Source organism: Varroa destructor, unplaced genomic scaffold, assembly GCF_002443255.2.
Source record: "Varroa destructor unplaced genomic scaffold, Vdes_3.0 BEIS01000004.1, whole genome shotgun sequence".
Lineage (NCBI taxonomy): Eukaryota > Metazoa > Arthropoda > Arachnida > Mesostigmata > Varroidae > Varroa > Varroa destructor.
This window is the reverse complement of record NW_019211457.1, coordinates 15,003,677-15,016,134: the sequence shown is the minus strand read 5'-3', so window position 1 is coordinate 15,016,134 and position 12,458 is coordinate 15,003,677. Positions and strand designations below refer to the sequence as shown.

General features: G+C 49.3%; 1 protein-coding gene across 1 annotated transcript in view; it reads right to left on the bottom strand.

The window, feature by feature from the left end:
- LOC111249826 (uncharacterized) overlaps nucleotides 1-12,317 on the bottom strand; it is a 28,103-nt gene extending 15,786 nt beyond the window's left edge. The window contains exons 1-4 of the mRNA XM_086986627.1: nucleotides 12,230-12,317; nucleotides 9,464-9,570; nucleotides 2,772-4,130; nucleotides 151-2,364 (exon numbers count right to left, since the gene is read on the bottom strand). Coding sequence (XP_086842753.1) covers nucleotides 151-2,364; nucleotides 2,772-4,130; nucleotides 9,464-9,570; nucleotides 12,230-12,317 — 3,768 coding nt within the window. The remainder of the gene's footprint in view (nucleotides 1-150; nucleotides 2,365-2,771; nucleotides 4,131-9,463; nucleotides 9,571-12,229) is intronic.
- Nucleotides 12,318-12,458: the final 141 nt, after the last annotated feature.

The following is a 12,458-nucleotide window of genomic DNA, read 5'->3' as shown; positions in this document are numbered from 1 at the left end:
TCAGCCCCCAAAGAAAATTAACAAGAAAGAGATAGTACATTATCGCTAATAGGTCATCTATAGATACTACTTTTCGACGTCTGCTAGTTCCATGTTAATGACAACGCATGCCCAAACAACATGGTGTATTAACAGGTTACAATTGCTTACAGGTGGAGGTGCGGACGTTAACCGCTCGAGAAGCGCTGACTTCTTGGGCGGTTCGAGAACCGATGCCGGTACTGCCTGTTCCATGATTGCTTCCTGCTGTTGCGTCGGCTGTGGGGTGGGCGACGGTGGCGGGGACGCGTCGAGTATACCGTGCTCCTTGAGAAGGTCGCCCAAATTGACGCTTGGCCGAGCCTTGTTTTGTTGCTGTTGGCTGTTATTCCCGCTGCCGCCCGTAGCATTCTTTCCGCCTTTACCACCGCCCTCCTTGCTGCCAGAGGGCGTCGGTGGTTTACTGCTATTGCTTGGCGCCGGACTTGGTGTCTGGGACATAGGCGTAGGTGCTGGGGACGGCGTTGTAGGAAGCGGCGGCGTGGCCGTCGCAATAATCTGCGGCTGACCCGCCGCCGCGGGTGTGGCGCCCATCTGCACGAACGTGGGGCCAGGGCCAGTCAAATGGATCGTCGACATCTGCGACGCATGATTAATCTGCTGCGGCTGGAGCAATAGCGGTTGGGGTTGTTGCGGGGAGGCAGGCTGCAGCTGGAACGATAGCCCTCCGCCTGGGTTGAGCTTCGGGGCGAGCACGTAATTCGGCCTCGGCTGACCCGGGTGGCCAAGCATGATTGCTTTTGTTGCAGCAGCATTTCCTCCGGAATGCTGCTGACTTGGAGCTCCGACCGTGCCAGCTGCCACATGCTGTGGCTGCAGCATCGTTGCTGGCCGATGAATCAACTGCAGTTGGCCGTTTACCGACTGCACAAACAATGGCTGAGGCTGTGCTTGCGCCGACTGACTATGGTGATGATGGTGGTGATGATGATGTGTAGAGTGATGATGGTGGGAGGCGGCACCCGCTGCGCCAGCTGTGGCCGCCAACGTGTGCCCCGACGAGGCAGCAGCGGCGGCGGCGGCTGCTTGTAACTGTTGCTGCAGCATCGCCTGGTTGAGCAAGATGGTACTTGAGCCACCGGCCTGCAGAATGCCAGCCTGTTGTGGCCCAAGAATGATTTGTGGGGCTTGTCCCGTCTGTGGACCGGCGGGTGAAACCGATATTGATGAGGTCTGGGTTGTCGTCGCAGTTGAGCTCGCCACAGAGGCCACCACCTGCTGAAGCAGCTGCTGTTGTCGTTGCTGTTGTTGATGGATTTGATGCGTTGTAGCAACAGAGGTTGGCTGTTGTGAACTCGTCGGGGGCGTTGGAGTCGTTGAAAGTGTTATATGCTGTTGTTGCTGTTGTGGTTGGGTCGCGACAACTATCTGCTGCAGGTGGGGACTTGGCGAGGGAGTGATCACGTCCGAAGTAACTGATGGCACGGGTGTAGCAGGGTTTGATGCCGGCGTATTTGATCCGCCGCAAGCGTTCGCTGATAGTCCGTTTGGCGTCGACGCGCCACCGTTGAGTAGACGCGGAGATTGCGACGGCGTTAACGTCCGCGGAGGCGGTGGTATTGAACCTGATCCCGTGGACCCGCCAGCAATCACGATCTGCGGGCCCGCTCCACTGACACAGCCAGCCATCAAAGGCGACGCTACACCCGATAACGTGGGCGTCGATCGTTGACTCGTGGCTAAGGCGGCCGGCGATGGGGGTGGAGCAGGTGATGCCCCTCCAAGCCCCCCAGCCTGAAGCACTGGCGAAGCTGCGGGTCCAGGGGCCGGCGAATACGCCGTTGGCGGAGGTGGCTGATGATGAGGTACTGAGGCACGTGGTGCGGTTCCCGCTTGGGGGGAAGCTACCTCCATGACACTTCCGCATCCTGTTGTTGACGGATTTTGCTGGCCGCTCAGTTGGTTGCTAGGATTGTTGCTGCTGTTGCTCAACGTATTACTAGTCGTGGAACAGTTATTGTTGTTATTATTGCTGTGACTGCTGATGCCACTGGTGTGAGCAAGCGCTGCTGTGGCCGGCGTAGCCGCTGATGTCGTAGAAGAAGAAGAATTATTGTTGTTACTATTCGTCGTCGTATTAGGACTGCTATTGCTGCTTGGTGTCGCTTTTGTTGTTGGAGGGGATTCGCTTGTGCCGTTGAGACAGCCTTCAAGATCAGCTGACAATTGGCCATTTGAGAGCATTTGACCCGGGGGGTGGCTGGTAGCCGTGGGGTGGACATCGTTGAAAGCCTTACTTAAACCGGCCTGGTACGCGGGCGAGGAAAGCAGCTGTTGCTGCAGGGCTTCTAATCCCGGAGCGCTAGAGTCGAGTCTTAAATTAATCTGCAAAAGGGTCAACGATAACAATAACAACAACAATCAGAGGATTAGGTGTACAGTAGGTGGAAAAATAATGGGGACAAGGAAACTACTTATATTCATTAAGAAGGAAAAAGAGACAATTTTGTAAGGGTAAATTTTCCTCAGAAACAAGATGACTTGCCAACTAGCTTTTATTGTTGTCCAGTTGTTCTTGTCCACTAGATCTTTCGAACATTTTATTAACAGATACTGGCCGAAAAGCCGAATACCAAACCTTTCAGTGGGGTAAAGTTAAACACAGAAAATCTGAATTTCACCTATGAAGTTAAAACATTATAACCAGCAAGCAATATCATTTATGTGAATCAATTACCCTTATATATATATATCGCCCCCATTGTAAAATCATCCGATTTACACCAACTTACCTGATCAAGATTAATTTGTGACGGTATCTGCGCGCCGGTCGCGTGCAAACTGAAATCGTCCAGTCTACCGAAACTGAGCCCAACGGACACTTGCGTCAATTGTTGTGACGACGTTTGCTGCTGCTGCTGCTGCTGTTGTTGTTGTCGCTGCTGTTGTTGCTGCTGTTGCTGCTGTTGTTCGTGACGCTCTTGCTTGCTTATGCTATGGACGTTCGCTGCACCGTCAGGCGAGCCCGTTGACTGTGCAGAGCTCTGCGAGGGGCAGCTCAACCCCCCGTTTGCAAGAGAGACCGGTCTAAGTGCGGCCGCAGCCGTGATACCACCCGCGGCAATCGCGGACCCCAAAGCAAGGGAAACGCCCGCTGAGTTGGGTCCTACGGTTCCTAGGTTTCCGCCCATTCCAACGACGACGCCACCACCGCCGGCATTAGCGTTGCCGCCAACATCAACGAGTGGATTGCCACCAAGGGCATTTGTGGTGGTAGTCACGCTGGTGCTGTGGGCGAGGCTCTCAAGATGTTGGTCGAGCATGTTAGCCGACAGGCCGTCACCGTCAGCATCTTCGCGGCCCTCGAAAAACGACTGAAACAGCAGCGGATCATTGATGACGTCTAGCAGACACTTACCCCCGTCATCCATATCTAGGCTGCTGCCTGGGGGGAAAAGCAACTGCGCCGCCGACCCGAAGTCCGACGGATCGATAACGGATCCAACGCCTGCGGAAGCAGACACATTGCCGGAAGTGCCACTGCTACTATTGTTGTTGTTGGTACCCGATCCTGATCCCGTGTTGTTAGCTGCTGGGGCCGTGATGTTGATACTGGTTCCAGAACTAACACCGGACACTCCGCTAGAGGTTGCTGGTGCGCCGGGGGTCGCAGCCGCGTTTGTTTGCACCGTTTGCTGTTGTAGACCGTGCTGGGATGGGCCTGGGACAGGTCCGAGCGCAGGTGGCGACTTAGTAGACCCGACGATTCCAGTGGAGACGAGGACGCCCTCGCTAGAACGGCTAACGTTGCCGGCGGCACCGACTGCGTTAGCCTGATTGCTGTTATCTGGCGACAGCGTGCTCGCCGCCGTGCTATTCGTTGTCGCCGTGGTACCTGCCGGCGTCGGCGGCGAGAGTCCACCACCTCCAGCTCCTCCACCGGCACCGCCTCCACCTCCAGGAGAGGCGTTGCTGTTCGGAGCGCCATCGGAGGATTGCGACGGGTCGACGGGGGCGCAAGGGGCGGAGGTTGACGACAACCCAGAGCTGGACAGCAGGTTGGCCAGCGGATCTATGGTGGCGGTAGTTGGGGGTCGCGGCGAGAGGCCGGGGGGCGCGAGGCAAATTGCCACGCCGCCCTCGACGACCTCCTAGCGACGACGCCCACCGCCCGACCTATCTGACTCGCGTTCCGGGCTTTGCCGCCCGGAAGAGGGGCGGCCGCGTGGACTCGAGCCACTGGGGCGCCTGAAAACGTCATAGACACACGATAACGACGACCAATAAGACAGGAACAAAAAAGAAGCATAACCGTGAAAAACAGTTAGAAAAGAGGTCAGATTTTAATTGGCAGCTTACTTGTTTTTTCCGAGTTTGCTCAATTTAATTTTTGGAGATGCGGTTTATAGGATTGGGAGTTCAGCTAATAAAGAACAGTAACAATACAGAGGTACATTCCACTGTATCGCGGAAGTGATTTCAAACTGGCGATCGACGACAAAACATTAAAAAAGGCTTACTGTGTTTCTACTAAGTATACAGAGCAATTATCGTGCAGCTAATAAAAGTAACAAAAAACAAAACTGGAAATAGTAGTGTCTCTAGGCAACTTACATTCCACAGAACGATAAAATCTATTTTACATATATTCACACTACGCCCAAAATATACTGTCTCCATTACCAACTGTAAACGCGCTAGCTAATAACAAAAGAAATCGTAATTTATCCATCGAGTACTTAAATTTGTCCTTAGGCCTTCATCTAATATTCGTATTAGCGCTATTTCTTTGCTTTAATCAATTGTGACTTTTCTCAAAAATATAGAAAAATGAAGTGATGCAATACAATAGCAGATTGCATTACGTTTTGCTTATGCTATATGCCGCCATCTTGCTGTTACCTATATCAGCCCCTTTCGCCTGTGCGTGTGCTTATGTAGCGGCAAATGTCCCCGTCAAACAAGGTAACGAGCGACGTAACCCGCCAAAAAACAAGGTCAAATTCGAATTTGAGTATCGTAGCGCCATTGAAATTTAATGAATAATTTTAGTAATCGGTAGTCCCGCTCGCATACATGACGAATTGATGTCAGACTAATTAATGTCGCCGGCCATCCGAGACGTTCAGAAGTGGCATGGAATTTTTGACATGGTACGTGCTTATAGTGGGCAATGAGAGCGCTGTTGCAAATTGTTTGACGATAGGTAAGCGGAGGAAGGGTCATTGTTACCATGCTATGGCGGTCATTACGGTGGGGCATTTAGGTTTCCATAATATTTTATTATTAACGTCTATATTACTAACAGCCTAGGATCTTGTGAGCAAGCGTACACTAACCAAATCTAGTTTCAAGGATGGTTCAGGATGTACTCGATTTCGGTAAAATTACTTATATATTTTTTTGAACCTATATATATAATGTTATTTTCACACTGTATTCTTGTTTATTATTTTCTAAAATTAGCTGGATTCTACTATTTTCTCTATTATTAGACCAAGGCATGCAATAAGGAACTACTGGATGGGATACTATATCGATTTGCAGACCAATCAGCGGAGGTTTTGTATTTCGCAGGATTTGCCTACAGCTCAAAATTTTACATTGCTAGTTAATTTCAGATTTTCTAACGACCCACAGCCAAAGAAAAGCTTTCCTCTGACAATATTTCACCGATATTATAGAAACTTTTTGATAAGTTGTCAAAACAAAAAGTCTCCAGAGCTGAATTTTTTTCATGAAACGCACGAGGGATCGATGATGATTCAGAGTTCCGTTTTGTAACTGCGAATAACTAAAAAAAATTCTGTAATACTCTTACAATACGCACTTATTCAAAAGTGCATATACGTTCTAATACATTTTTAATGTTTTTTCCCATCCGGTGCAGTCGGGCTTCATAAACAGGGCACCAACGACCCAGCCCGATCGCAAAATCCACTGTTTATTATTAATTTATTTTCTTACTGTTACCATCGTCGAAAAGCTGCAACGAAGGCAAAGTGTGTACCACAAACACAGACATAGTGATGGGGCGCCGCTATTAATATTGAGGTCACCAGCCCAGAAAAAAAGCCACGAACACTGCTGGTTTATGGCAAAGCAATCAAACAACACAAAACAGACGGCGGCGACAGCACGTAACATCGAACAGTTTCCATCGACGAAATGGCGCACTTCGTGAGATTCAGCGACCGTTACCCCGGTGAGTATATATGTGCTGCTACTATGTCTACGACGAATACTCGATACAATAGCGATAAGACAGGGTTATGTTGTGCGTCGTAGTCCGTGACCGACTATACTCCATTTTTTGAGATCAGGTTTCTTCGTGCGGTGCGAAGACCCAAACAGAGCAGAAAGCCAAATGATCATACCGCTCCTTAAACATTAAACTACATAAAGGGCGGGGGGGGGATTCGTTTGAAGTAAACGCCTTTGAGAAGAGTTACTCCATTATTGCGTAACAGTACAATGAAATAAACTTAACCGCTGTGCACATACGTGAATGCCACAAATGGACTTCAATGTGGTTTATTATTTGCTACGTTCATTAGTCGCATTCGAGTGGGAACGCATGTGCGTTAAAATAAAGGAACTTTATATCGCTGAAGTCTGGAACAAGGGATTTTCCTGCCCAATCACAAAAATATTTTAGTGAAATCACAATCAGATTTGCTCAATAATTGAGCAAAGATGAGACCGGTGTCAATGAAGCCCAAGAATGAATTTTTGACAAAAAGACAGTTTTAGAAGTCGCTACTTACCAAGTGTTCCTGGTATTTGCAGAAGCAGACTGCTGCAGATGTACCTGCAGCCGTCACAACCTATGGGTCCTATGCGGTATTTTTTAACTGAGGTTCGCAGCTTGCAAGACTTCGTCTGCCCTGTGGCGTTACGCTGCTTCTGCTAGCCGTTCGAAAGACGACCTACTGGTCGTAGCATCACCGATTTTATACTAGTTACCACACGACTTTTTTAGAACTCGCTATAAGAAATTAGTCTCTTAACGACTGACGGCGAAAGTAGTAATAATGGCAATTCTGGTAACCGCGATCGGAAACGGAGGTGGCAGATCGAAGATGAGTAGCAGCAACAGCAACAACAACGGCAAACAAAGGTGCAATAACGCTACGAACTACCTGATTCTCTTCATGCACTAACTTCCAAGACCTATTCAAATAACAGTAATGATATGAAGCGAACAACAATGACGAAGATCTCTGCCAGCCGCGCTTTTCTGCCCTGGCTTTTGGCGCAGTCCAAAAATCCGTCGTCGACATGTTCCGGAGGCATAAACCCCACTCTCTAAACCTTCGATACAGTCATCATTAACACAATCCGACACTCAATAACTTGTAGGCAGATTTCCAAGGCGCACTCACAGCTAACTCACAGCTCATAAACATGAACACATAGTGATCCTATTTTCCACGTATATGTCATATCGAAAGCTTTATACCCTCACAAAAGTCACTGTATGGTACACCTCAATACTCCGTTTGGGTCACTTGTTTGTTTCTCTGCACAAATCTTTCACAACGAACACGGGGCGTTCAACCGACGCTTTAACGGGCGGGAACGACAATGTGTTCCTTCCCCGCACAATCAAACCAGCGTTTGTCCTATGCTCATGCTTATTTCAGCTGGTGGTGAACGACAATGGTCAAGGATGAGGAATGCCTCTTTGTGCTGGTGTATTCCGAAATATCCTCACGTAAGAAGCACTACAAACTGCTTGCTCTCGCGGGGGGAGTTCACCCGCGTGAAGTCTGAGCTAACTGGTGATCGAATGCTCTTCTTACGCCGTCACTCTGTCTTACTAACGGCCTATTGTCTTGCGCTCCGTTTCTCCATCTATGCGACTGTCGATTGGTTTATCTAATTCGTCTGGCTGTCTTCCCGGTATCGTTTGCCACAGCTGATTGCCTGGCTGGCTATGTTTTTTCCTTTGTTTGTTTATGTATGACGCTCTGCTTCTGAAAGTGAATTAACAAAGATTAAGGTGTCATAGGAAACGATGAAACGTATGGTTACACTACCGTCTTCCCTTAATTAGAAGAAAAACGTATTTTATAATTGCTAGCACGAGTCTGATCAAGGTTCAAGCTGAAGGATATAACACATACACATGCACACGCACCCTCTCCGACAATCTCTTTGGTGTTTACTTCTACACATATCTATGCAATGACCTGCAGAAATGCGACCTAACAGAGTCGACACAAATGGCCACAACAGATGCCGAAGTACAGGCGAAAATGTCTGGCTGACATCGTCCCTCAGAGCTGAACTCAACGACGAAACAGTCAGCAGCGAAAGACTTTCTAAAGCGTCGTATCCTGCCGACCCCACAGATGTTATGTGCTGTTTCATATTCTATTACAAAATTCTTTCAACACTTAACTAATACGAGGAGTATTGTGATCCCACAGAACACGATAAGGAAAACGAGTCGAAGAGTCCCCAAGATCTTGTTCTCTACCGGCTGCATCCTTCGCCCACACAGCAGACGAAGATCACACTTCTATTCAGTCAAGCTATTTACCACCTATTCATTCTGTGGATAAAATCGAACTTGGTCCAGCTCTCGTTCTAGTCGAGTAAATCGACACTGCCCTTCATTGCCAGAGGACGACAAAACAGCAAGAGATGCGACAAAACGTCTCACCTCTCAGGGAAGTAGTGTGGATATAACGTGAACAAACATAGTGGATTATGCCAATTGCACTACCTAATTAATGCTTCGAATTTTACGTCCCAATGCTGCCGTTGGGCATTGTTTCAGATAACAGCCGTACCCCCGTCCACACTGTACGACCCCTCGCGACTCTGACGGACGAGGCGGGCCGTGACCAAAGCACATATACATACAGAGCTAAGAGGCATATCAGCACAGATTCACACTATTCGGCTGACGGACTCAATCGGTCATTCGCCCGTTCAAGCGGACATCGTCGTCGGCAAGTCTCTGTTACCATTAGGAAACGAACGATCAGTCAGGTCAGTGCCGCTGGCAGATCCGATCTGTTAAAACCTGCAGGTCTGAAACTCTAACAGCAGTCGCTGCAGATGGTGTCGTTATACAGAACGATATAAATTCAACACTGTTCCGCCGACGGCTTCAGCTTCCGATACGCCGCTACGCTATTACACGACCAGTTTTATTATGGTGGTTTGAGGCCATTTGTGCGTGGCTGATCGCCGCGATGGCGCCGGTACGTCTTGAGGTCACTCGCTTCAGCGGTCAGGAGCTGTTTCTCCCGTCGACAGATAGTTGCACTGACAGATGGACGGACAAATAGCATTTAACAGATGCCGCAGGATTAGCACGCGTTTGCCGCGTCAACAGTATCAAGTGGAAGATCAACAATAAATTGGCTTGGCGTCAAGGACGGACGAAATGTATGGACGAACAGGCGGGTTCAGAGTTTTCACTGTTGTTTGCTAACGCACGTTGCTTACGGTTTATAGCGTCACATACATATTGCAAGTGATGCCGACTCGGATTCGAGCTTGCCAACAGCTGACCCTGTTGGCTCTGGCTGAGTGAGCGGTTATCTTCGCGGTTGACCCTCTCTGTGCTGTTCTCTGATATCGACAAGGAACAGATGAGTTAAAATGGGCATATACGGCTATTATATAACAGGCGAATAGGCCTGTGTGAGGCAAACGGATTCGAATGCATTTAGCAGTGATAGAAAGTTACCATAAGTATAGCTAAGGATCGAGGTTTTTGTTAGTTTCGCGGGCTTGTACACCCGCCAAATCACTGAAGGATGACGTTCGAATTACAAGAAGCACCCAGACAAACTAATAATATTACATCATGACTGATACGCAAGTGTTGTAAACAACTCTTGCATTCGACATAGTACTCAATGTACTCTTAAACGAGCTCCGATTCTTCATAGCCAGATAAATATGCCAAAAGTCTATAAATAAAAAACAACCGTAATAGAACAACACTCCATTCAACTCGAAAGCATTATTATTCATCCGCGATGGACACTGTGACACATAAAACCACCGTGAAACTCGCGACCTAGCACAGTTAGGAGTACGCTAGAAGTACGAAATGGGCAACGATTTCGCGCCGCTACGGAATTTCGTAGCGTTCGCCCGACCGGCGCTCGATATTAGCAATGTACCGCTTAGCATTCACATGTAGCGATTAGGGTCGGGAGGACGGATGGGGTTTGCTCGTTAGTCAAGCAGCACTTCATTGTAAATGAAGCTGGTGTTGAGTAGACGAGCAAGGCAAACCGTTAGGCACCAACTGAACTAGTAACCGATCAAGATCCAAAGACCAGCACCTCACCTAATCTATAGCACATAACACGCACCCGAATTCATAATATCGCAGCGCTTATTATGGTGCCCGCTCGAGCGCCATAACGAGTGCACGAGCTTCGGTCAGCCTCAGAAGAGATCTATTAATGCGCGAATTGGAATTAACCATCAACAAACCGCTGAAGCACCAAACAATAATGAAAGATATATTTGATATCCTGGCCAGCCAGGATGTAACAGCGTCCTGAGCAGCGCAATAAAACTCAGGTCATTCCTCAAGAAACGCAACGTTGTTCACAAGCAATTCCGCTTTCGGGCCGCTTTTCGTCCCGTTGTCGTCTTCGCAGTAGCAACAGCGGCGGCGGCGGCGGCGGCGACGGCGACGGCGACGACGACGACGACGACGACGACAGCGGCGGCGGCGACAGTAGCATTAGAGGCGCCGCAAAAGCTGCAAGATCGCTCGCTGCATCTTGCCCCCTACTGCTATCTTTGTATCGCCGTCGTTAATATCGCTATTGTTGGCATTCGTACCGGACTCATAAAGCTGTCGCTGTCCCGTTGCAATAGCGGCAGCAGCTGCCGCCGCCGCCGTCTCTCGGTGATCCGACCTGATTTCTGATCCTGTCCAAAACGGCGACGGCTTATACTGGCAGTTCTGTCGGGATGAGACGGAACCTAAGTCAATTCAGACGAGTGGAGCTGAACTTCGACCGCAGCACCGTATCACAACTATAATTGTCTAACCTGATCAGCTCGGCTTTATCTAGCCTAACTGTAGGGGTGTACAGACAGGAACAGTTCCTGCTGCTGCTGCTGCTGCTGCTGCTACTGCTGCTGCTGCTGCTGCTGCTGCTACTACTACTACTGCTACTGCTGCTGCTGCTGCTGCTGCTGCTGCTCTTACTACTACTACTACTACTAGTACTACTACTACTACTACTACTAGTGCTACAGCAGCATCAAACGGCCGTGGTGGACAACTGCTATGGCGCTTTGTTATCTTCTTCAGTCAACATACAGCGTTTAATCTGGCTGTTCCCACTGTTCGGTCCTATCCGCTCGGCGAATCGACGAAATATATATAGGAGTCGGCGAAGACGAACGGTCGGACCAGGACAGATAGACTCCTGGCAAAATCCCTGTCGCTCGTGCGGTTGCTGGTCTCACCACTCGCACTAACTAACATCAGAAGCAGAACTCGCAATGGCAACAGTTACACGGACGACAACAACAGCAGCATCAATGGCAGCAGCAGCAATAGCAGCAGCAGCAGCAGCAGCAGGTTTGTGTTTGTCTTCGTCGTCGTTGTTGTTATAATCGTCGTTCTCACTTGTCGCTAGTCGTTGCCGTTTCCCCAGTTCGTGTCTCAAGTCAACACACATCATCCAGTTGCGTAACATTCACTCATCTACTCACTGTCGATATTGCAGAATACACGCATCACATCAAAATACATTCATCTCTATATAAACATATATATGTACACATATACATACATGCACATGTACACGGAGAGCGATCTACCAGTGATCTCCGTCGTCTATGGCCGTAATATCAGTAGCAGCAATAATAGCTCCAGCGCTAGCAAAATACACTCACTAACTAGCTCAACAGTCCAGCCACTACCATCAGCAGCAGCAGCAGCAGCAACAACAACGGACACCATTCCCAGCAGCAACAACGAATGCGACAACGATGATTGGTGGAGACGCAGCAGCAGCGGCAGCGGTGGCGGCGGACCGTAGACAACAAGCACACACAACAGCATCACCAACAGCAGACACTTTATCTACATAGATAGCATAGTAGGACACAGCCTTTGTTGCTGTGGCGACTACATCAGACAGCTAGCGCCACACACCAACCGACCGACCGAGAGCAGCCAGTCGGTCAATCTATGTTCCTATGTGACAACAACAACAGAAGGCTCTGCTGCGTTTAACCTATGCTGTACGAGTACGACGTTGTTGCTGTTGCTGCTGCTGCTGCTGAAACGGGGCTGCACGGTGGCGGATGTTTTCACCGCCGCCATCTTGGATCATCGCATACGATCGCAGCGCCGCCTCCGCTGCTGCGGCCGCTGCCGCTACTCGCAATGACAGTCGTGGCTACGACCTATGGATGTCGCTGTTGTTACTGATCCGTTGCCGCGGCCGGTGGTTGTTCGGCTGCGGCGGCGGAGT